We start from the raw sequence: 25,713 nt of genomic DNA, 5'->3' as shown, positions 1-25,713 counted from the left end.
AATCACTTCCTCAGGACGTGGCACTGCTGCTTGGGATGTGAAGTGACAGGGCTTGGTGAGGCCTGCAGACAGTCCTCTGCTTTTGGCTGGGGCACAGAGTGCACAGCCCCACGGATCTTCTCTCCAGTTTCTGAGTGCCTTATGGAAATACTGCACTAAAAGTCTGCGTAGGCTCACAGTCCACGTAACTTCTGCAGCCTTTCCAAACTCTGAGTTGGAGAAACTTGCACATCACCACTGAAACTTAATAATAAAATTAAATGGAAGTGATGCATTAAATGATGGAAGAAGAGGCGTTTGTGCCAGGACAAGGTTTTCCTGGCCCCTCTCACCACCACCACCCTGGCACACACACAGCCCTTAACCAAGGGCACGAAGCCAGGTGGCCCTCCCAGCACTCCTCCACTCTTTGGCATTTCTGTTTTGCTCTTCAGAGCAAACTGCTTGTGCTGGAGCTGTGACCTGAGCAGGGCTGTGCACTGCACACACACTGCTGAGCTGCAGTGAGCCCTCACCTCCCCACTTGCTCCCAGTGCCATACAGAGCTCCCATGTCCACACACAGAGTCATCGATGCCCTTTACTTCCTAAAAACCCACATATAGCTGACCTCGTGAAACACAGAGTGCCATAGCAAGAGGGAAAAAAAAACCCCACAAACCAACCCAACCAATGAAAAAATACAGCCAGAATGGCATCTTTGCATTTGTTTGGACTTGCCTGCTGACTGCCCACTGTGTGTGGACATGCAGTATTGCATCCACAGGATGCCAGCCCTTTGGGAGCTCTTCCCATCTCTCTCTACCCTAGCATTATCTGTACTATTAAAAGCATCCACAGCAGCCATCCATTCTGCACCACATTGGTTTTCTACCATTTCCAGTACCCTGTTTGCTTTCTTTTTCAGTGCAACAGAAGACACAGGAGAAAGGTTTAAGCTGAGGGTGGTGTGTGTCCATTCAGAAGGTTATGCAACAAGATTTAAACCTCCCCCTCCCTGCTCTGGAGAGCAAAGAGAATTCGATTGTGACTCAGTGGCTGCAAGTTGGAGGGGACAGAGCCAAGGCAGGAAGAGAAAGAAAGAGCACACTGCTCCCAGGAGGAGTGAATGCCTCTAACCACCTATGGAGAGGACAGAAAACATCAGGGAAGCGAAACCTTCTCGGAAGAAAAGCCTGCTGCACACATTGTTCAGACAGGAAAAGCCGAGCACGGGCGGGCATCCAACACATCGCACACTGCTGCTGCTTTGTGTTGGGGTCTGCAGAGGGATGGGGCTTCTGGGGACAACGCCTGGGGAGGAGGAAGGGCTGCTGGGTGACCCTGAGTGAGGACACACTGGCCACAAGGGAAAGGAGGCCAGGCTGGATGGAGCCCTGAGCAGTCTGATCTGGTGGGGGGCAACCAGCCCACAGCACAGGTTGGGGTGGGAGGCTGTAGCTTGCCTTCCAACACAAGTTATCCTGTGATTCTACAATTCCATCTCATACAGCTCCTCAATCATCTCCTTCCTAGCGTTGACCTCAAAGTGAAGCTCCTGATCTCTAGGAAATTGCCCTGGGCTGCTACAATTCACCTCAACCCTGCACACATCATTTTCCACGTATCCTTCCCAATAAACACCGTGGAACTGATGTTTTATCTATAGTCAGGGCTTAATAGCTTTAGCTGGAAAGGGACTTTTAAATGGGTGAAAAGCATTTAAAGCGGTGCAAATCCCCTCACAGCCATCCTTCAATCAGTACAGGTCTACCTTATAGCAATTAAACTTAATTACCGGATTGCAGCGAGTCAGCATAAACCAGATACGAGCAGTCTACAACATTTACGCAGAGAATTTGGTGGGATTAAATTTAAAAGATGTAAAACACATCCTAGTAAAACTTGTGTGACAGCAAGTGGGGACAAGTCCCAAAAACGTTGGCCCTCACTGCTGCTAGTAAATAAGCTTCTCTTTGTTGCTTCATTGCCAAAGTAAAGTAATGAGTTCTGCGAACTAGGAGGTTGTGCTCTTGCCCAAGGAGGCTGTGGATGCCCCATCCCTGCAGGCATCCAAGGCCAGGCTGGATGTGGCTCTGGGCAGCCTGATCTGCTGGTTGGTGACCCTGCACACAGCAGGGGGTTGGAACTGGATGAGCATTGTGGTCCTTTTCAATCCAGGCTGTTCTATGATTCTATGAAACTATTGCCCTCCAGGGACTCATGTCCTAAAGATCTCCCTCTGTTTTATAGAGCTGGGAGGTGTGAATACACACATGCTGCAGAGAAGCAACGATGGTGGAGGTGTCCTCTTGCAAAAGGAAATGCAATTGCAGTTTGGGGTGGAAGCAGCAGTTTGATGGGTAGCACCTGCTTTTGGAATGCCTCCGTCCCCTTCTTCTCCACTAGAAGTTGATCTTCACAAACAACTTCAGCCTAAATTTCCAGTTGTGCTGGGATGTGTTATTTGAAAGCCTGGCAGAGATCAACCTGAGCTATTATTCAACAGTCTTGAAAGTGTCTCAAGCAGCAAGGGGAGTGGTCAGGCTAGTGTTATCCTCTGATGCAGGCATATGGATTTGGGAGAGATAACTACCTGAGAACATCAAAATCAGTGCATCCAGGCCCAAACTGGGAATCCCTCATTTCAACAAAGGAGGCTTCAGTGAGAGCCCAGAAGCAGATGCTGCCCCTGAACTCCTCTGCTCCTTCCATCAGCGATGAAACAGTTCATTAAGTTTAACCTAAAAGCGTTTTTAAACTTCCAACTAACGTCATCCAAGGCCGAAACTGAACCTTCAACCTGAGTACGTTGAAGATGTGCAAGGCAGGGCAGACCCACGGCGGCACACCCAGCTGTTAGTCACTGCTGAAAGGCAGCAGGAAGGGTCTGATCCCGTGCCAGCAGCCATCTGTCACACCGCCACGGAGCGCGCGTTGGATCCGATCCCTGCCACTCTAGTTCTCCAGGTTCTAATCAAAGAACAGAGACCTGCAAGAAAGGAACAGCGCTGTTCTGAAAGCTGCTTTGTGCACCCAGCCCTGGGGCTGTGAGTCCCAGCACCGTGCTGCCCTGTTGGGACAGAACATGGTACCAAAAGCTGCTGCGTTCTGGTAGAGGTAGGAGCAGGAGGGAACAAGAGCAAATCCATACAGCCAGCATGAATATGGGCTGGTAAACTCTATCTTATGCAGCCTGCACTAACAAGTATTGCACAGCGACACAGGACTAGGGATGTTGTTATCCACAGCACAAGAACACACCTGCTGCAATAAGGGCAACATATGCACATATGCAAACCCTATCCAAAGAGGGGTTCTCATTTTTCCAAACTAATTCAGATATAGAGAAACTCTTAAAAGATCTTTGTCATCTTCTCCCATGCCTGTGCTCTCCACTCACTCCAGATCCCATGTGCCAAGCAGAGATCTGCACCTCATGCACAGCAGACAACGTTGCAGCTTTTAACCCAAACAGCCCCACTGTTCAGTCCTTGCCTTGACCAAACCGATGGCTATCTTCTTCATTGCAACCCAAAATAACAAACAAAATATCAGACACATTTATTCTAACCTGGCTGATGTTCCCCTCAGACTGCTGCCAGCAGATGCAAGGTGCAGGAGTCTTCAGCAGGGCTGGAGAAGAGCAGGCAATTCTCTCATGGAAGGGACAACTTCCATGCAACCAAAGGTGCCCTGAAAGCCTTTTTCCTTGGCCTTCATCAGTTGTATGCTTCACCAGGTGTGCCTGATGGGCAGCAACAAGGTACTAACTCTCCTTGTGCACATCATCAACTTTTTAAACTGCAGTAGTGGCTTCTTTAGCCAGATGGAGAAAGGACATCATCTACTCATTAAAGAACCCAATGCTTGAGCATCCCATTCTGCAGGCGATGGTCATCGCTTCCCTTTCTTAGGGCTCTCTGTGCTGAGCCCAGTGTGCTTTATCAAAGAACCAGAAGGCAGCTGAAAAAGGCAATGGAGGGAGATAGCACAATTTTCCAACTGTGATAGGAGCCCATGACTTCATTGGGATGTGATCAGACTTGCAACTACGAAGGCTTGGCTCGGGGCACTGCCACCTGCCCACCATGGATCCAGAGCAGGGTTCCCACCCGGATTTGGGGCAGGGATCCCACCATGGGCAGCCCGTGCTCTCACACTGTGCAATCCCTTGCAGCCCTACCACACACAGTCATACTCAGACACATTTCAGCTGATGAGGATTCACAGTTCCAATGGTGACAAGTGAGGCTGGGGAAGCAGCTGCAAGGACTTCCCAGCAAACTGCCCAAAAAAGCTGGAGCTTGCAGGAGACCAAGGCAGAGAAGACAGATCCCACCTGCATGGGGTCTAACATGGGAGATCTGCTGTTGCACAAGCATCTGGCGAAGGTGCTGCATCTGTCCAAACCTGTCCTAGCATGGGGAGATGTTCCCAGCTATGTCTTTGTTCAGCACAGCCAATTTTCCCCTTGAAAAGAATGGCTGCAGGTCAGCACATGGCTCACCTTTGCTGAGACATGGCCACGTCAGGCTGCAGTTATACACTTCAGAGACAATGGAGCTCCATGCAAAGCAGCAGGCTCTTGAACCTTCATTTGATGGGAACAAATGTTCCTGGCCCTGTGCATCCTCTGGCCTGGGGGATCTTCAGAGAAGGGAGAGGAAGGGGAGGGATGCTGGGCAAACAGGAGCAGCTTTTCCACCGTGCTCCCTGCAACGTTGCTCACAGCAATACAGAGAGAAAGAAAAAAAGGGAAAAAAAAAAAATTACAGAAAAGGAGCATTTCCAGGCTAACAAGCTGATATTTCACAGCCAAAAAGCACTCTGCTTTTCACCTCGGGCAAAACATGTGCACATTTGTGATTCATTCTACACCCACGGCTGCCAATTTTCCTGCGCAAACCGTTGAATTGTTGAGGTTTCAACCTTTACCAAACTCTCAAACGCTCCTCCAAATTCTTTACACTCCCTTCTGCAATCCAGCTTTCCCATTGGTACATTTGGACCCTGAGGGTGCCTTTAAGGCTCATGGCCACGCTCCAGCTGGGGAATGGCAATGCATGCATGCTATCCAAGCATGCCCCAAGCATGTGCTGAGTGCCCTTATCCATCACGGCTCTCCCATCCGCTGCGGCTGTCCGAGGTCCTGAGCCTGACCACAGCTCACCATGGCCATAACCCAGACCAAAGAGGTTCTGCAGATGGCAGATTTCCACCCTTCACTGCTCATCAGATGAGGAGTTGGTCTCAGGGTTGAATGAAATCGCTGGGAAGAAGTCACGCAGAAAACTTTCTTGATCTTGCTCTAAAAAAGTAAAAGGCTGAGTCATTTTGAGTCAGCCTCATGCGGGGCTTTGTCTCTGTGGGAGATTCACCCCTTTCATGTTTTGGTTTCTTTTATATTCTGTGCAATCTCAGTTATAGACGGCAGTTTTGACAGTGAAAGGGAGACTTTGTGTTTAAACCTGAGATATCAGTGCAGTTCCAAAAAAAAGAAAACAAAAACTTTCCTTCCAAAGCACACAAAAACTCCACCAAAGCCCCATTTCGGGTCCACCAAAGCCCACCGAGGCAAATCCCCAAACCCACCCTTCCTCAACTTCACTGTTATTTATCTGAGGGAGGCCAACTAGAAGAACATCCCAAGCATGTTTTTCCTCTGTGCAGACCTGTCTTCTCTTTTAGTGTATCACATCCCATTTGATAACTCCTAGAGCAAACACTTCACTGGAGCTCTGTTCCACAGCACTTGCAGATCTCTTCTGGTATGACATGAACTGGACTCTCTCACAATGAGGACCACCCAAATCACCACCCTTTTAGACACGTATGGGTTGGAATGCACCAGAGCTCCTTTAGCCCAAAGCTCACTTCTCCTCTAACCAGACTGGCATCTCCCCAGCTTCATAAGTGGGAAGTCCATCTAACTGCCCTGCCACCTGACAGAGCTGTAGGTATTCATTGCAGGGAGTTGGACCAGACAGCCTTTAAGGTTCCCTTCCAACTCCAACCATTCTGTGATCCTATAATGGAAAAGAGGAAGCAAGGAGCAGAGCTCCCACTGGTCCTACATGTCCAAATCCCTCCCCACACCTCACCTGGGAGCCTCCCAGGCCCTAATAAGAAGCAACCCAACAGAGGCAGAACAACCTCCTTGCTGAGGTGCTGCAGACACCACTGGATGCTCTCTCTCTCTCTCTCTCTCTCTGCACCTGGTCTCCTAAGGGCAGAGCACATCATCTTCCTGTCTAACTCCAGCAATACCTGTTAGATTTATCTGCAGAGCAAAGTGTGAATTGCTGCAAACACAGCCCCCTCCTAATGGGGTGAGCGTGCTTTCCAGCGAGCAGATGACACGTCCTGGAAATTGCTGCAGCAATTGCTCACACTGGGCTTGTACCAGTGCTTTGTAATGTGTTTCAGTGCTCTGTCAGAGCTACGTGAAGAACTGATTTTCCTTCTTCTGATTTTCTTTTTTTTAATAGCTTGGAAGTGAAGCAAAGTAAAAATCATGTAAAAGTTTGACTTGGCTTGAGCTGCTGTGCTTCTCCCAACAAACCTCCAGCAAAACAAGTGTTGTGAGGAGTCAGCTCAGCCCCAAATACAGTTAGAGTCACTCAACATAAAATCCAAAAGACAGAGGGCCAAATCTCAGGTATGCGAACCATTGGAGCCATTCACCTCCTGCCATGTCCCCTAGACCAGAACACTGCTATAAAACGTGGGAAAATCAGGTTCAAATGCCTCTTCTTTCTAAAGTTCCCTATTTCCACATTTCAAGAGCCCACTCTTCTCTCTAGTCATTGCTACTGGGGCCACTTGCAGGCACATGTGCAACATAATTCCTCCAGCACATGCAATGGTACTGGAGAAGGGCTTCCCCAGTGCTGAGCTGCCCAATGGATGTAAATCTCCTGATCATGCCAACAGATGAATCAGTGGTGCCACCAAGGCAGAAAAAAAACTCTGGAGGACATGTAATGCTCTGAACGTGGACCACATCCTGTGCATTGGAATTCAAAGCAAAAAAAGGGTGGTGAGGCACTGGAACAGGTTGCCCAAGGAGACTGTGGATGCCCTATCCCTGCAGGCATTCAAGGCCAGGCTGGATGTGGCTCCAGGCAGCCTGGGCTGCTGGTTGGTGACCCTGCACATAACAGGGGGTTGGAACTGGATGAGCATTGTGGTTCTTTTCAACCCAGGCCATTCTATGATTCTATGAAAATGCAAAACTTGCACAATGTAGATGCAGGGCCTTTGACATGCTGCTTTGCTCTGGAGATCTGTTCTTGGTAGACAGTAAAACTTTATGGCACAGACAGTAAGTTGATGTTCAACTACCAAACTCATGAAGAGCCCTGGCTCTCTCTTTAGTTTGCCTTCCTGAGTCTCACAGCTGTAGAGAAAAGCATGGAAAACACAACCTTGGTGATTCTGTGATTCTGTGATCTGAAAGAGAAGCTCTTAAGAGATGCTCAGAGCCTGCATGTCCCCACAGAGGAATAGATCATCCATACATCCAGCCAAGAAAGAGGGGCAACTTCTTCTTGCCATCTCACATGTTGGTAGGGAGGGTCATGCCATTGGGTTGGACTGGGGCTCAGAGCATCGGGAGACGATTAACCACTACGAGCTGATTCCCCCTTCCAAATTGCTCTAAAAGAGCTGCCATTGAGCTCCCTGGCTGGGAGCCAGGAGCACATCAGAGATCTGTCTCACTCCTAACAGCTGGAATCAGTTTGGAGCCCTCCTTACCCAATGAGAGTCTAATCCTTGATGACTTCCAGCACAACCACCGGGCCCTTTCCCTGGAGGAATCCTTTCCTGAACACTGTGGTAGGATGTGTGAGCCATCCATTCCCTTGGGGCCACTTCCAAATTCAGGGTCTCCCCCTACCAGACAGATCCCAAAAGCACCAGCAGGGCCAGCTGTGTGCCAGATGCTCCATGTTTGGGAGGTTTGGAGGTCAAGGTCACAGCAAAGGCTGACGCTGTTTCTGGTGAAGGGGCCTTGCAGGGGGAGAGGGAGATGGCGGAAATACCAGCCTGGGTGTGTTAAACATGCAGGGTGGGATCCACGGCTGTGTCTGCACATGTTTGGCTCGGGGGAGGCAGGAAACTGCACGACACGGAGGTCCCACGGCCACGGTGGAGGGATGAGGGTGGAGGAATGAGGGAGGAGGCTGCCAGGAGGGAGAAGCTCTGGGCATCACTTCGTGCCTCCAGGAGGGCTGCAGGGTTTGGATCAGGGTCCAGCTCTGCAGCAGCCTAAGCCATGAGAGAGGCCAAAATTAAGCAAATTAAGTAGTATATACAATCACCATAAGCCAACATGGGAGGTTACAGTTAAAACCAGCCGAGCTATGGAAGAAAATGAACGGCACTTTCACTGTAGGTATAGGATTCCCAAAAGTCCGTTCACTTGGAGACAAAAGGCATGAGCAAGGCATTATAATGAAACCATTAATATGGATTCCGAGCACTGCTTAGGGCGGGCAGGCGCCTGATCCACTTGTTAGAAAGACCCACAAGAAGAGAGGATTGCTTAAAGTGAGTTTAGCAGCTTAAGGGCTTATCCTGCAAAGTGTGGGTACCACCGCAGTGCCTGCTCCACACTGGAAGCTGCCACTGAAATCACAGCCCTAAGGGACAAGGGCTCAGCAGCAGGAAGGCAGACAAAGCCCCAGCAGTGATTGCCCCTGAAAACCAGGCAGCTTCCTCCCTCATCCACGTTTTCCAGCTCTGCCACAAGGATGGATGTCAGGATGGTGCCCCTTTGCTGCCAGGAGCCAGGGATGCCAAATGTGAAGCACCAGCCTGGAGATGACAGGGGTGAGAACCAGCTCTGCTTCAGGGTTTGAAATGGGGGGACAAAATATATTTTGGCTGACCTCGAACTGATCTCTGTGGGCATTGCTAACCCACACAGCACCAACGTTCTTCTGGCTGCAGGGCTCCCAGTGGCTGCCTTCCCACCTTCCTTTTTAAGGAAAAATTCATCTCAGCCATTCATTTTGAAGTACATACTTGGGAGAAAAATAGAAATTTCAAATTCCAGCTGAAGCTATTTCCCATATGCATCATGAATTCCAGATCCAGGGCCCATGCAGAGGACCACAGGGTAGCATTCCTCACAGCTGCTGGACATGCTCATGGACTAACACCTCCCTCCATCCCCATCCAGGGCTCTGCTGATGCTATACTGGGAAAGTGTTGGCACTTCTGGAGGGAGTACATGAGCATGAGACAGAGCTAGCTGGTGAAAGAACAGCATTTCTTCAGCATATCATGTCTAGCAGGTTAAAATCAGAGAAAGAGAAGAGCTAATGGAGCATCATCTGCTGGCTGCACGTTGTCTTGCAAAGAGATCTCACAGCTCAGAGCCAGTACACACTGGGACTCCAAAGGGCTTTGAGAGGTCTTTGTGGTATCATAGAATTATAGAGGGGACCTTAAAGGCCATCAGGTCCCACTCCCTGCAGTGCACAGGGACACCCACAGCTCCAGCAGTGCTCACAGCCCCAACAGCCTGAGCTTGGCTGTCTGCAGGGATGGGGCATCACCACCTCTGTGCAACCTGTGCAGTGCCTCACTGCCCTGACTGGGTAAAAGACTTCCTCCTTACTTCCAGTCTAAACTTCCTCTCTTTTAGTTAGACCTCATGATCTTAGAGGTCTTTTTCAACCTTAATGATGCTGTGATTACACAAGCAACCTCAGCCACGCGCTCAGAGCTCACCCAACACAGCCTGGATGGGATCCCAATGCCCAATAACCTCAGCAAGCATAAGAAATCCCATCCCAGGAGCAACATCACTACCTCCACCCGCGCCTCAATGCCCCTCAGTGATCAGACACCGCAACGCCTCGGCGCCATCCGTCTTTCCTCAGAGCAAAGAAAACCTGCTGGCAGCAAAAGCGATGCTTTAAAAATAGCCAGATGGCTTGCTGAGACATTTGGGATCAAAAATAGGAGATCCTGACATTCCTCCCAGATGAAACATACTGGAAGAGGCCTGTGGCAATGGATCGCCGTGTTTCATCTGGAGGGATCTCAGCGTTGATCTGGTGGGGTCACATTCAGCCCTGGGGTGGACAGAGCTGCTCCCTGCCTGGACCTGGAGGTGACAGTGGGGTGACACAAACATGGGACAACTGTGTAATGCCATGGGCTGCAGTGCAGTCTTCCTGGGCTGGGAGCAGCCTGCCTGGAGTTGGCCTGAAGAAGAATGCTTTGGTTCACTTTCCTCGGTGGAGAACTTAAGACGCTTTTTATAAGGGAGAATTGCGTGCAGTTTCAGCATCTCAACTGATGAAATAGCATTTTTGTGTTGGAAAGAGACCAGGAAGACATGGAGGAGACACTGTGGATTAGCTCTGATGGCTGGGGCTAGATTCACTTCCAACATATCTCCCATTGTCTGCCAGCTCATTCACAAACTCATTTACCAACCACTTCCAGCTTTCAAATGACGAGCTCATTTACAAAGACCATGACTACGCTAAAAAAATCCCATTTTACACCTCAATAAAAGAACCTCTCCATCACAGAGACCCTACAGCCTCCTCCTCCCAAGTCTTGGGATGATTATTTCAAAGAGAGAAGACCAAACATCCCTCACCATGTTGCTGGGGCTTAATGCATTGTGAACGGATGAGGAACCCTAGAGCATGGAGCTGAACCAAACATCTCCAAACAGAAACGTAAGGATGCTCCTTTGTCACCAAGGACACCAGGCCCAAGGAGGAGCCCAGAGAACCGGGGCTCTGTGTGCAGCCCCATGGCCTTCCCCAGCCAAAAATCCCATTGCAGAACCCCCCCTCACAGCTCCACGAGCACTCCATCCCCAGCAGTGGGCACAGCAGAACCGGGCAAAGCCCGAGACAGTAATTAGCACAGCACTAATTACCAGCAGTGCAGGACTGAGGCGCTGTCAAGGTTGATGTGTGCTAAACAGAAGGTGTTCTTTTGTCACAGTGTTGCTCCCTTGAGTTCTTGGAGTGGGAAAGGCAGGGAGGAGGATGCTTAAGTCTCAGATTTTCTCCCAGTCGATGGCCAAAGCTTTTCAGCAGAGTGCTGTCACAGGGGCTGCAGGTTGAATGAATCCCTTGCACAATGAGGGGACGCTGGGGACAAGGAGTGCCTTTGCCACCAGCTGGCAGCCACGGCCCCATGCTCACTCATCAAGGGGATGGAAGGGCACGGAGCCAGCCCAGCTTGTTCAAAAGTAGGGAGCAAAGCACACATACACACACACAGTAATTTTGCTATGAGTTGGAGAAGCAGCCACGCACTCCCGAAGTCCAGCTGTGATTAATCAAATGGTGCTCAGCATGGAAGCTACCACTGTATGACCCATCCACCCACAGCCCTGTTCTTTGTCCTCTGGATATGGGTGGATGGGGATCTGTGGGGTACCCAGGAGCTGAAGGTCTCCAGGTTTGAATGCTCCCAATGCTGTAGCAGCACTCAGAACACCACTCCTCTATGGGCAATGCATACAGTGCAGGTACTCCTTCCCATAAGAACCTCCAGGCTAAGGGTTAATGTAGTTCCTGAAGCCCCAGCTTCCCCATCTGTTTGGGTAAACAAAGAGCCTGTTCTGCACACAGGGTGCTGGGACACAGCCCTCCTTGGATGCAATATCCAACGGAGCTCCCAAGCTTTGCTCCCCACACAACCTCAAACCAACCCAAACCCAAAGGAACGAACACTCCCTCTGTGCTGCAGGGAGGCTGAGCCTTAATCATTTGCAGCCAGCAAGAGCAGAATTCAAACCAGCACCCCCTGCCTGGGCATCAGCCCCACAGCTCTCCAGCACACATATGGCTTGTGAGAGCAAAGATTGATGCTACAGATATACTGAACATATAGAAGCAGGCTGTCTGCATGGCCAGAGGGGGAGGAGGGAGGCTATGTCTGCCCATGCTGTGTGCTGGGGGGCTGTGAGGCACTGAGCAATGTTTGACACACACAGGTGAGGCATTGCAGCCTAGCAGTGACAAGTACAGTGCATACATCATCTGGCTGAACACCCCAAAGCAGTTTATACAGCCTTATATACAGTTTATACAGACCTGCAGCACGCAGACTATCCATTACATGTCTTGTCCCAAAAAGCCCTCCCCTAGGAAATGCATGCTTCTGCCCTTGAAACTCTTCTTCAGTGCACTGGAATTTAAAAAGAATGGTGCAAAAAGGAGGGGATAATGTCCTATAATGGCAGAACTGAGGACTTATGGTTGCACTGGAGAGTCAAGCACAGGTGACATGAGATTTGGTATTTGGGGCTTTTTAAGCCCTTTGACTTGTGAACTCATTCAGATTCACATTGTAGAGCATCGCATCTCCTGGAGGATCAGTGACTGAAGGACAACTCCCACCAGCCCTCAGGAGAGAAGCACTGCCAAGTGCTGCCTCTTCACATGCCGCTCATCCCTTAATTAAGCAGATTTTAATTGCCTGACTCTAAGCTTTAATTAACCGCAAACCGTGCACGTTCATTTCTGGGTTGCATTCTCAGACAGCCCTCTGTCTGCCCCGTATCACCCAGCTTCCTTCCCCACTTCCAACCTCCAGTGCTTTGTCCACCCTTTGGATCTCACTCCGATTTCAGCTGCTGGAATGCAGTTCACACTCTGGTTCCCAGGCTGTGAGCTGCACCACCTCAGTGCTTCCCAGCCAACATTCAGGCAGAGTTAAGCTCCACTGAGATAACAGCACCTCCCCTCTTAAAAACGCATTTCCAGAGATGTGACCACAGAGCAGCCCCTGGCATGTTCCAGCTTGGGCCTAACACCCATATTTGGGGCAGGGTTTGTGTGTGTCCTAGGGCCAGGACCTGTGTGTGTTAGTGCAACGCAAAGTGTAGCAATGCCCAGCCTACAAAATCTCAGCTGAACAAACATTGTTATCAGAGTCCTCACCATCCGCCACACAGCCCAACACCTCCCAGGGACACGTCCCAGCCCCCATCTTCAAAACTTGGCTTACGTTTCAATCCATGCAACTAATTCTGCTCCCTGTTCTATAGGCCAGGTGCCAGGACCTCGCTGTCCCCCAGGGCCCTGCTGTCCCCCATCCTGGGCAGGGCCAGCTGATCCTGCAGTCACCAGGACAGAGGGGACCCAGAGTTCCTAAAAGTTTCATGGCACTGGGAAAGAGGAGGGACACGTGCTGCAGCCCCAGTACAGGGATTTCAACCATGGCATGCACAAATGCATTATATTATGGGATACATCAGAATAGTCACACACAGACCCGACAACTCCACTCCTGCAAAGAGATCCCCACCTTATTCTGTCCCGGCATCCCCTACCACCGAGACCACGCCATACGACGACCCCCCATCCAAATCCAATCCCCAGTGGCAATAGCCCAAGAGAGACATTCCCCCTGCAGCCTCTCTCCCAGCCCCGAAGCAGCGGAGCCCCCCCAGGTGCGGGGCTTCGAGATGGTCACACCGCGCTGCCGCGCCCGCAATGCCGGCTGAACAGTGCATCCTAGCGGACACCTCCTCCTCGAGCATCCCCATCGCCCGCGAGCGATCCTAAGAGAGTCTCCCCCCAAACCCCCCCACTTCATCCCATCCCCACCTTTCAGAGAGGTTTCTCTCCTACCTGCCTGCAGCCCTGAGCCCGTCTCGGGAAGCTTCAGCCCCGCCGCTCCCAGGGGCAGCGCGCAGAGCAGCGCCAGAGCCAGCGCCCCGCAGCGCATCGTGCGCCCGGTCCCGGCCCCAGCCCCGCGCCCGGCCCCGCACCGCCCCGCTCCGCCCCGAGCTCCGGGACCCCCGCGGAGGGGGGAGAAGAGGAGATAAGGGGAGGGGGCTAGAAGGAGAGGGGGTGAGGAGGGGCACCTTCCTGCCCTCCCTCCATTCATCCCTCCGCCCCCAGCACGGGAAGGGTGGGCACGGATGTTACGGGGCGGGGGGAATCGCGTGGCCCCCTCCCCATGTGCTGAGCGGGGCCGTGCACACACGCGGGTTTCCTGAGCAACCGCGGGCTGCTGGGGGTTCCGGATCGCCTCCTCCCCGCGCCCGTTCCCACCTCGTGGCTTTGCACACAAAGCTCAGGAGCGCCCGAGCAGCCCTTTGCTTTGCGTTCAGAGCCGTGCGGTGCGGGTTGGGCTTTTCTTTCTCAGGTGTTGCTGATTCCCATCGATTCGCACAGCGCTGACCTTCTGGCCCAGCACAACGTTCCTCTGCTGCATCTTTCTGTCCTGCTGTGGATTTCTGGGAGGATGGGAGGTAGCGCATGCAATGCCTTTCACTCCCTTCCTGCAGCAGCACCCTGCTGCCGTGGGAGCTTTCAGGTGGATCAGTGCACAACCAACTCCTTCAGAGCAGTCCCAGGAAATGGAGATGGGGATGAAACTGGGGTTGTTTTGAACACAGCTAAACACCAAGGCAGGAGGAACCCGCTCGGGTCACCTTGTCCTTGCTCTGCTGCTGACCCCAGCAGCCCTTCACCACGCTGCCCTTCATATCCCCCACTTCCCATTGGAATCAAAGCATCCTCTTTGGCTGAATAGCCGGGGATCTGCTGGAGGGAAGCGTTAAGTGCCCATCCTATAATCAGGCCCTTCAGGAAGTGGCACTTCCCGAAGCTCTGAGGACGGGAGCACCATCCACGAGCGGTTTGGGGTTGCTGCACCGTGCTGTGGGCCGTGTGGGGCACTCACCAGCACCACCCACACCCTCAGGTGAATATTTTGGGAGGAACGACCTCAAAGGAGCAGCGGTGAGAGACGAATCGGCCCTTTTCCAGTATTTTTTTTTTTTTTTTTTTTTTTTTTTTTTTTTTCCGCTAAGAAATAGCAAAGGTCTGAGAATGCTTCCCCCTAACGGCAGCACGAGGTGTGGGGAGTGGGAAATGCTGCTGCTCCGGAGCCCTGATGGGATCTGCAGGGCTGCAGTGGATCCCGACGCTGGAACGCAGCGGTGCCCTTTGGGGGGACAGAGCCGTGCAAAGCCCCACAGCTGCACTGCACGGATGGCATTGCTGCTCTTCCCATGGACGCTGCCTCGGGAGCACTCAGAAATCTCCACATCACCCCTCGGTTTGGTGTAGCTCAAAAAATAAAAGACAATCCTTGCTCTTCTTTATGCTCCTCTGCCCTTTGTTCCTAAGGAACACAGAGCCTGCACAGCCCAGACAGCAGCCAAGGGAAGTGATTCTGCTCCACACTCTGCCAATAACTCACTGAGTGACCTCAAGCCAATCCATCTTCCTCCTGTGCTACATCCTGACCTGGTGATCAAAAGGACCTTCCTTGTGCTCACACAGCCCTTCACAGGAACCCCAGGTGGGACCTCATCACAGCAAGGAAGAACAAGAGCAAATCCTAAACCAGACCTCGGGCTCTGAAGTGCACTGAAAAAACTGCAATGCTCCTCCCCAGGGGTGCTCTGCAGCTGCTAATAATTGTTTTAACTCCACACTGGGGAGTCTTTGGAGCTGTCAGAAGGGTCACAGCAGCAGAGCCCAGGGAGGGAGATCCACAGAGTGCTCAGCCCTGGTGGGGAATAAGGTAGCAAAAGAAATGAGAAGTTCCTTCCTCGTGTGCCAGCAGCCCTTGGGTTTGCCTTCTGCTCAGGGCAAGAACTTCAAGGTCTTCTCAGCAAGCACCATCATCACTAGTAGTAGCAGCGTGCCAGCCATCAGCAGACCTCACACTGCTGATTTCCACGCTCACAGTGCCCCAAGGTAACACCAAAAACGTCCATTCCATTTCTTACAGCACCCAACCTGGGCCCTCCATGCAGCTTCCTTCCCATGCTGACGCTGGGAGCGATGGCCTGCAGCTGCAGGCGGGCTCCCATTCACCACTGCACACATTGGCTGGGACTTGGTCAGGTTGTTTGGTTGGTTGGTTGTTTTTTTTGCTAAGTTTTTATTTGAATTCAAGGACTTTGCTTCATACAAAATGTAATTGTAGAAACAACTGCAGAGTTCAAAGTTTGGCTGATAAATGGTACTCAGGCAGCAAACTAGGCAATCACAGAATCTTTTCTCTCTTTTTTTTTCCTTTTTTTTTTTTTTTTTTTTTTTTTTGGGTAAAGTTCCATTTGTGTTGCATGGTTGGAACCTTCATAATTTTTAACACCGTTTTTTTTTCTTTTTCCTTTTCTTTAAATAGAAAGTTTTGCAACAAACCCCCAATTTATATCAAATATAATTAAAAATTAACAACTGATGAATACATCGTATCAAAAAAGTACGAAGATAAACATTTTCCATGCACATACTTTTTATATAATATGTATATATGTATATATTTTACATGCAAACATTACTTATTCAAAGTACAGCCACTACGAGACTGGTTCTGGATGCAGAAAACTGATTGGTGCAATTCAAGTTTGGCAACTCACTATGAGGACCCTTGGAGTTATGGTGTATGCATTGAAGAGACGAGGCTGTAAACGTAGAGGGGAAAGGGTTCTATGGACAACCGTGGTTGGGCTCCTCTGTCACCGCCATCGCTGGAAGCAACGACCCCTACGGGGAGGGCGGAGGGTCGGACAAGTGGAGCTGCTGCTTTGTGTTCTGTGCAAGAATCGGAGCGATCCCGCACCCCTATAGGGCTGAGGGAGGGAGAATTGGCGTGGGGCCGTGGGGGCTGAGGTTGAGAATGACTAAGGAAGGGGCGAGGCAAGGGGGAGGAAAGGCAAAACTGCTCGGTGCAGAAAGACGGCTCGTTTGCTTTGCGGTGTGGGTGCAATGTTTGCATGCAGTGTTGGAGAGGCTCCGCTTTCTCCTCTCCTCCTTGGAGTAAAAGAGTAACGTTTTTTTCTTTAAAATTTCAAATAAAGCCTTTGTGCCTTCGTGTAAGGAAAATGTATAAAACATTTGGTCACAATCATGCTGAAGCCCGAAACAGGAAGATCCAGCAGATAAAGCTACAGAATGGATGAAGGTCTCACTGACTGTGGTGTGGATGTGTTTCCTTACGTGTCATCTTGTTGCATAGCCCTCCGTTTGCAAATTACAGCCATTACCCATAGAGGACCTCTGGCTACCGCACTTCCTTTATTCAAAGTGCACATAAATACAGAGACAGAGACAGGAGTTTTCCTTTAGCAGAATCCAGGGATGAGATCGGCCAGAGATTATCATTCAGTAACGGAACAAAAAACACGCAACGGAACGCGACAGGTTGAAATTCTCCAACAGAAAAGCTACAGGAGATGTGAAGAACCATCCTACAGCAGGATGCTCCCAGCACAAATCCCCAGAAGGACCTTGCTGAGAGCATCAGAGACTTCCTGAGTGTTTTGGTAGCCTCCAACACCCTAAAACCACCCTCGTGTCCAAACCTATCAGCAGGTCGTGCCGGGATCTCCACCCGGTTCAAGCTTTGCCTTGAGAAGTTCCACAGTTCTGGGGCTCGGTTGATCCTCTGAAATAATTCAACTGTCCAACCATTTCCTATCGTTACTTTTAGCAACGTGCTCTACGGGCACCTCCCACCCCTCCTGCTTTAACCTTCTGCCCAGGAACTGCTTGGCTTCTGGCCTCCCGTGCACCAAATTAGCCCTACTGAGGTTCTCCAAAGCCATGGACACCAGGTCCTGCCCAGGCGATTCTTTTGGTGCTTTCTCCCCATTGCCAGGTCATCTGTGCCTCCTTCCCAGGCTCAAAGTGCAGAAATCCACACGTGCACAAAATTAAAAGTCGTCCAACGGAAAAGTCATTGCAAGAACACAGAAATCTCATCCCTGAGAATCAGAGTTAGAGGTTTTGATATTTTTGTTTCGTTTTCTTCTTAACAGGCAATTAAAAACAAGACTCTCTCCATCTGCCCCCAACACAAACGACGCACCACGGGACATGGCCACGGCTCCCGCAGCCCAACTACAACTCTAGACATGCAATGGGAAAGGCGCTGCTCCTCTGGGAGCATCACTGCAGCTCTCCCACAGGACCTAAACATCGGCCAACGAGACAACACCAGACAATGAGACAAGGCCAGTTTCAACTGCTGCAGTTACACCCTTCCCGCTCTCAACAACTAAATTATATTTAAGAAAAGAAAGCCAAAAAATAATTAAAAAAAAATAATAATAAAATAAAAAAATAAAATAAAAATCACCAAACCAACCCCAAAGCGTGTTTGCCTTTCCCACTATCATCTTCCAACCCAGCCCAGGCAATGTGCTCGCCACGGGAGCTCCATCCCCAGCTCCTGCAGGCGCTGCCCCAGGCCCCGCTACCCCCACGTCCGATGCATCGAAGCAAGAGTTTGCGTCGTTGTTGCCGTGAAAGATTTCAAAGGTTAGGCACTTAGTAGTGAACAACTGGAGCATTCGGTAGAAACGGTGGGACCTGGAATGACAATTGGACTAATTCTCTACATAAAGAGTAATTTTTTTTTTTTCCTTTTTTTCTCTCTTTTTTTTTTTTTACTGTACAATTTACAAAAATGCACACAATGAAAAGTTAAAGTTCTATCTAATAGCTTGATATAAAACCAATAACATTTCCTCTGCTCAACTCTACGCATTTTTCCTTTTTTCCTTTTTTTTTTTTTTTTCCTTTTTTAGTTTTTGTGGAGTTTTTTTTTTTTTTTTTTTTTTTTTGCTAAATCAAGCTTATATTGTAAACAAGACAAAACAGTGAGGGCATGTTGCAGTCAACAGGAGAGAGGGACAGGAAGAAAAGTCTCAGCAGCAAGGAAACAGTCCTTAGGAAGGAGCTCTCGTGTGGCTTTCTGGTGGGCGTGGAGGACCCGAAGTGGTGATGCACGTGAGAGGTCCGGGGCAAAGCAGCGAGTTCCTGGGAAGGGTCGCTGTGGCTGAACATCAAGTCCCAATGGACTGTCCTTTGTTCTGATCTGTGTTGTTGTTTGTTTTTTTTTTCTCCTCTCCCAGTTCACTAGGTAGATCTCTTCCCTCTTAGCGGGAAATGAGATAAAACACGGGGTCGAGCTTTGTTTGCCGGTGTCCCTTTTGCAACCCTGACTCCTGCCCAAATAAGGGTGGGGAGAGGAAAAAAATAATAATGAAGTGGTAGCCCAACCATCCATTGACCAATCAACTGGTCAAACAAATTGGCACCAAACAGTGCCAATCCCAAAAAAGCACTGATGGTCTACTTGTCTGCTGACAGGGATGGCTCCGTGCAGGCCTCGTGGTTGGGCATCTGGTGCACGTCTTTGAAAGCAGCAGGAGGTGGGGAGAGGTGTGCTGCCCCCTGGGAGGGAGCCTTCTTCCTTGGTGGAAAAAAAAAAAAAAAAAAGAAGAAGAAGAAAATAAAAAGAAGAGAGAGGCAGGAGAGAGGCTGCACAAGTGTCTCCGGAGGTCTCGGAGTGGGGCAGAGCAGTTCTGGCAGCAGGGGCCACCCCCCGGCGCTGTACGTCTGAGCGCACAGCCTTCCAGATGATAAAACTCATCGACTTTCCCCGTGTGTGCCTCCGAGGGTTTGGCTGTGCCGCTAGCACCAGTCGTCCTCGTCGGCTTCGTGGTAGTAGCTCCGTCCCCTGGTGCCAGTGCCGGGCCCCGTGTTGAGCCCCAGCGTGTAATGGTAGCCATTGGGCACCCGGCGCGCTTGGTGAGATTGGGAGGTCAAGGAGGAGACGTAAGAAGTCCTGGAGGAACGCCCCGAGTTGGTGGCCACGGCTTCCTCGAAGGTGAGCGTGTCCTCGGGCGCGGTGCTCACCGGGCTGTCGGCGGCGTCGCGGTGGCCCAGGTAGGGGTCGGAGCCGATGCGGGCAACCGCGGCTGGGGGCGGCTGCTGGTCCCCACGCAGGAGTGCATTGTGCTCAGACAGCCCGCGGCTCAGGCGGCCCGGGGAGAAGGGCGGGAGGCCACCCGGCGACGTGCTGAAGTGGACGGGCGAGGAGTTGGCGGTCTTGTAAGTGATGCTGGGGCGTGGGGTCAGGGGGGTCTGCGGGAGCTGCCTCCGACCCCGGCAGGGGGTACTAGCACCAGATGTCGACAGCAAGGGGCTCCCGTTAACCGAACCACTGCCCTACATCAAAATTGGAACAGAGCGAATGAAAAAAATAACAACCAAAACAAAAAAAAAAAAAAAAAAAAGAAAGGAAAAAAAGAAGGAAACGCCGGACGAACACAAAGGCAGGCAGGTGTAAAACAGAAGGAGAAGCAACAGGAGGGAGAGACAAGTCACAAGAGGAAAGAGAAGGAAAAAGAGAGAGTTTAGACACGCACAGTTAGGGGAAGGAGGTTCTCGAGAAATAATTAAACAGGAGATGGGAAAAGTTGGAGAACTGAAGTTCTGCAAGCAGTAGGTAAGGACAGAAACAACTGGAGCACTGGTAGGACGCAAAGTGGTAGATGGCTCCAGCAGAGCCTGGGGAGAGGACCCACAGCACACACACCCCAACATGCCCTTACCTCAGCGACTCCGTGAGCGGCCCAACAACCTGCTGTGTTTGTGGGCAAACACAATTTGGCAAAACAGAGCTCTGCTTTGGGGCAAAGTTTTTCCCAGCTTCAGCCAAGAGCTGTGAACATTGGCACTGGGGGTTGCTTTTGTGCTCAGAATTGAGTTATGCGGGAGAATTTTGGGATAGACTTTTTTAATAGTTTTAATTGGAATGGGTTTTATTCCTAAATAGGCGCTTTCTGAGAAACAACAACAAAAAGATTTATTTATTTTTTTTTTAATGGGCTCTAGCTTTTTCCAAGAGGGCTCCTTCAAGAAAAACACTGAAAATTGTGTTCACCTCATACTCGTTAATATTGCACCCTCACTATTGGAATGGAAGAACAAACTGGCAGCTCTGTCAGTTACTAACAGTAATGCATGGGAGAAAACTGAGCTACAAAGAGGAACAGAACCACGAGCAAGAGAAGCAGTCCACACTTCAGTACTTCTGTTCACCTTCTCCCAAGGCAGTGCATGAATAGACCTAGGAGCACGTTTTAAAAATCCCTCACTTTTCAGGATCTAGCCTTTTGGGACCAGGACTCAATTTCTCATGAGTAGCTTTTTCTTCTGTGGCAACATCAAATTGCTGCTGGTTGGTCTAGCCAGCAGTGCCTGTTCTGCTCTGCTCTGTTGGGTGCTCATATGACTGGGATGCAAACTCTTGTCCTTCAGAACCCGCACATTGGATCTTTGCCTTTCTTTTCTTTATGTAAACCCTTTCTGCTACAGACAGGTCCCAGGCTTTCTGCACGCTAATGGAGATGATGGGGAGGATCACCACCACTCAGTGACCTAGAATTTCCAAGGGAGAATGCCAACCTTTTGCACGGTCATACATTACAATGTACAAATGGATGCTCCAGCACTGGAGGTGTTCAAATTCAGGTTGGATGGGACTTTGGCCAACCTGATCTTCCAAAAGACATCCCTACCTATAGCAGGGGCTTGAACTAGATAATGTGTTCCTTCAATCCAAACAATCCTACGATAAGCAGGATCTTAGAGGCTTTCCCTTCCGTGGTCTTCTATCTCCTCTATCTTAAGAGAAGCATAGGAAATGTACATTCCTGGCAGAAGTAAAGGCTCTCCTCCCACCCTGCATCTCCTCACCTGTCTGTGGGGACCTTGCTCAGGCCCGCCGTTGGGCGAAGTGGGCCTGCTCTGATCGGCAGACTTGGGCTGGGATCGGTCCCGGCTGCCATAGCGATCACAGGAGTAGAAGCGCTGCTTTTCTGAAGAGGAGGAAGAGTGCTGCTTCCTCTCTTGGGACCGTCCACGCTCCTGCTTCTTGTCCTTGGAAGAAGATTCACCAGACTGGGCCACTGAAAGGAGAATATTAACTAGCACTCACCAACATGGGAAGAACATTGAAATGTGGAGCAGGGACCCCAAACCACATATAAGGACTGTTATAAAGGGAGGGACTAATCCTCGTTAAACACAAAGCTCTTACCAGCTTCCCCATCAGCCAGCTGATGTGCGGTCCTGTCCAAGGACTTCTGCTTCTTCTCTTTCCGCCGGTGGCAGCGGTGGTGGTGGTGGTGATGCACCTGGTCCGTGGGCACGCGTTCCAGGGAGTACTCATAGAGGTGCATGGGATGTGGACGCTGTGGGGTCAGCGTGGAGATAGAGCGCTTCATGGGGCTCGTGTCCGGGATGGGCTGCGGGGCACAGGGCACATGGAGCAGGGTCAGAGGACAAGCACCTCACCTTGCTCAGCTGCTCATTTCTCTGGGTGAGTTTTATAGCGACAGACAGGGGCAAGGAGGGGCAGGAGAAAAATAGTTAATTGGCTTTAATTGGAATGGGCAGAAGAACTCGGAATGGTGGAACTTAGCGGTAAGTTCGAGGAGCAAATGAGATCTCCATTTGCTGAAATGGGCTTTACTTTCAGTTTTCTGCCAATCCACAGGTATCATGGGCGCAGAGCAGGATGCAGCATGTCACACCACACACAGCCTCATGGGAGTCAACAGTAGATGAGCAGGGGCACAGGGCAGCACAGTAGCCAAGCATCTCACAAAGGTTATCCTCCAAGACCGGTTCCACCCAAAGCTGCTTCAGGGCCTGGGATCATCCCAAAGCAACTCCAAAGAGGGAAAGCATGAAAGCATTTCTGGGCATCGCATGGAGTGGGAGAAAAATCAGAAATAAAGAAATGGGCAAGGTACAGGCTAAGCCACCAAAGAGCTACAACTGTCTCCCTGCACCTGAAGACCACTTCCATCAAACTGTTAAACCTCCCCTCTTGTCCCATCATTGTTCTTGATGCCTTTGTGGCTGGGACAAGCAGGACATCATGTATACACTGCAATTTTACCAGCATACCTCCAGAAATAACTACTCAGGGTTGCTACTGCAATTTTCAAACCATCTGTGGCTTGACAGCCAAGCACAAGAGCTCTGCACAGCAATCCAGCCTCCCACAGGCACTGCTGGGTGCTGCCTCTACACCAGTGATAGCTCCAGCCTCTGCTCTCTTCCCTTTAGGTTCAAACCTCACAATGATGCTATGCAGAACACAAGGTAAATGGCCTGCAGGATGAATGCTCTCACATCCTTTTACCTTCCTGTTGAGGTGTAAAACTCAGAAAACAAGGAAAACCCCGGTGTTTCCTTCTCTATCACTCTACTGGTCTCCAGCTGCGTTGCAGGGTGCTCTCAGGTGGATACAGGCAGGGCTTCCATCCACATTCTGTTGGCTTCCCAAGGTCTGTCATCACATCTAGGCTTCTTGCTAGAGGGAAGCCATCGGAGCACAGCACTGCAGCAGAATGGGGAGGAAGCTCAGGATGTCCTTTGGTTTGAGGCTTGTTTGAGTTCTCAGTCCAATAGGTGCCCAAATGACACTGCCAGCAGAACATTTACTTTGCTCACGGTAACCTTTCCAGTGAGCCCTGCATTACTTTTTACCATCTATACTCTTCTGTTTGCTTTGCCTGAATTTCAGATCTCTGCTTCCCCGTGATATTTACATAAAGCAGAGCTGGTTGGATTGCAGCCCTAGTTGGTATTTTGGAGGGGAAGAGCGACTGTTCCTCCCAGCGTGCCACCGTGCATGCAGAAGTGCAATCTCAGCTGAATTTTTAGTTTCTGCTCTCTCTTTCAAGTTACTCAAGTGTTGACTTTTCCTATCATGGCGCTGCGTTAGAACTGGAAAGCTTGTCATGGACACGAGGAACATAAGGCTGGGCAGTTGAGGTGGGGACACAGCATCACACTGCTGTTTGCCCAGCAGTGCACAGCTACAGGAGCAAGGTGAGCTGCTGCTTCGTTGCTCTCCTCCCACAGCCCTTCTTACGTACACTTTGTAGAAGCAAGAAATCATATTTAGGGCTCCACTTTTGTCCTTCACTTTTTGTCCACTTTTGTTCACTTTTGTACTGTTGAGCCTAAAGATGGAGGAGGTGGGAGAGGACTGTAAACTGGCAGTCAGATTTGGGAATTCACTGACGTGGGTAAAGAAAGAAAAATACTTCTCACTAAAAGCATTCAGCAGGGTTTCCTAAGTCATCCTAGGAGCTACCAGAAAGACAGGCATTTCCCAATAGAAAGCCAGCCAAATCCTTAAGAAATTAACATTTCTCTTTGGACCCCGTTCTGTGCTTATTCCTGGGACAAAAGTCCCCACTGACACAAACAGGAGGTGGATCTTAGCAAGGCAAAGCCTATCCTCCTCACAAATCCCAACAATGCTCTCATTACGTTAATGGGGCACACACTCAAGCCCTGGGAGACCATATCATAACCCTTCACAGAGTTACTAATCGCTTCTTCGTTACCAAACCGGCAGTTTTCACTTCCTAAATCCATTTGCAACAAAGCATTCAAAAGAAATAAATAAGCAAAACAAAGAAAATCCCTGCTATTACAGCGTGCGGCGTGCAGTTGTGGGTCGAAGGGATGGCAGCAAAGTGGGGAGAGACAGCAGCTGCATCGGTGCAACATCGTACTCCAAATGAGAAGGGAAAGAAGTAAAGGGTTAAGGAAGGTTAATTATTTCTTAACATGGATTTAATAGGATACAACTTAGTGCAAACTACATACTGCTAGGTAACTCCCAGGTGACCGTGCTTTGCTCCTCTGCAAACAATTCGGACAAGATGAGAGACATTATTTGAAGCAGCCCCACAGTACAGCCATTGTCAGACACCGCAGCAGATGTGCAGCAGACACGATGAGGGTGGAGGGGAGGCGGTGGGGAGCGGGACAGCAAAGAGGCAGGGGAATGGAGAACATAAGGGATTTGTTTTTAAAAGGGGAGTGTAAAAAAAAAAGACGGAGGAATAACAGATAAATAAGATGTCCAGCAAACAGAAGGAAAGGAAATGCATCGCAAATAAGAGTTGTAAGGAACTCAAAGGTTGGGGGATTGGAGCAACAGATGAGAATTGGAGGGAGGGAAGGGGAAACGAAGGGGGAGACACACAGAGAGGACATAGGTTATTTGGCTGAAGCTACAACACCAGAACATTACATCATTACATGAGGTTAGATCTGCTCAGGTATTATGGGCCTGATTCATCATAAGATCAGAGAGCTTTGGTGAGGGCAGTCGTGCTCTCAAGTACTGTGCTCCTGCAAGCAAATGCTTCTGGAAAAATGGAGTGGTGGAAAGTGGCAGGCTTTGTCTCTGTGTTGGAGCACAGTGTTTCCCAGCAGTGTGGGAAGACATTGCTGGGACTGCTCTGGTCTGGGTGGGACCAGGAAGGCAGCAATGGAGAGGTCATAAATCACAGAATCATCGAGGTTGAAAAGACCGCTAAGATCATCTAGTCCAACCATCAGGTGCATGAAGAAGCAGCTGAACCCTTCCTCAGAGAAAACTGCAGCTGCAAGGTGCAGTGAAAGCAAGCCAGAAGGTTGCTAAACCCTAAATCAGCCATATCTGCTGCAACAGAGAGGAGTTTCCCCAGTCAAAGCTTATGCTGTTGGCTTTGCTGTTGGTTACTGCATTGCACTGGAAGGCTACTGGAGGTCTAGGATAAAGGACAACTTTGTTTTGGGAAGTCTGAAGGGAAGGAGTATGGTTTGTTTGGGGGTTGTTTCTTTCATTAAGCATCCTGTTTAGTGTTGCTGATAACTTAGAGAATCCCAGGAGACAAGATCCCATCCAGTGACTTGCTGGAGCTCTCATACAAAGAGTGGAGTTTCTGATGTCAGCTGGGAAATTTGTTAGCCAGTGAAGCATAGCTTACATCAGTCTAAGCACACTGGCAAAATTTTTCTATCTGTTGGAGCCATTTCCACCTATGCAATACATGGGCTTTGAGTTTTGAGGGGCAGCACATCTTCCACGTTCTGCTTCATACGAAGAGCAATGGGGAATGGCTCAC

The 25,713-nt window shown here is 50.2% G+C and overlaps 2 protein-coding genes across 2 annotated transcripts in view; both read right to left on the bottom strand.

Annotated features, from left to right (window-relative positions):
- The window catches only part of LOC116234425 (uncharacterized), a 42,682-nt gene extending 28,938 nt beyond the window's left edge, over positions 1-13,744 (bottom strand). The window contains exon 1 of the mRNA XM_090121337.1: positions 13,604-13,744. Within this exon, the coding sequence (XP_089977463.1) occupies positions 13,604-13,700 (97 nt within the window). The 5' untranslated portion in view covers positions 13,701-13,744. The remainder of the gene's footprint in view (positions 1-13,603) is intronic.
- Positions 13,745-18,821: 5,077 nt separating this feature from the next.
- The window catches only part of CACNA1B (calcium voltage-gated channel subunit alpha1 B), a 260,232-nt gene continuing 253,340 nt past the window's right edge, over positions 18,822-25,713 (bottom strand). The window contains exons 47-49 of the mRNA XM_090121688.1: positions 21,831-22,038; positions 21,488-21,699; positions 18,822-19,954 (exon numbers count right to left, since the gene is read on the bottom strand). Of these exons, the coding sequence (XP_089977814.1) occupies positions 19,418-19,954; positions 21,488-21,699; positions 21,831-22,038 (957 nt within the window). The 3' untranslated portion in view covers positions 18,822-19,417. The remainder of the gene's footprint in view (positions 19,955-21,487; positions 21,700-21,830; positions 22,039-25,713) is intronic.

This window comes from Phasianus colchicus, chromosome 19 (genome assembly GCF_987193195.1).
Source record: "Phasianus colchicus chromosome 19, bPhaCol1.hap1.1, whole genome shotgun sequence".
NCBI lineage: Eukaryota > Metazoa > Chordata > Aves > Galliformes > Phasianidae > Phasianus > Phasianus colchicus.
The sequence above is the reverse complement of the archived record's forward strand: the minus strand, read 5'-3'. Positions and strand labels throughout refer to the sequence as shown.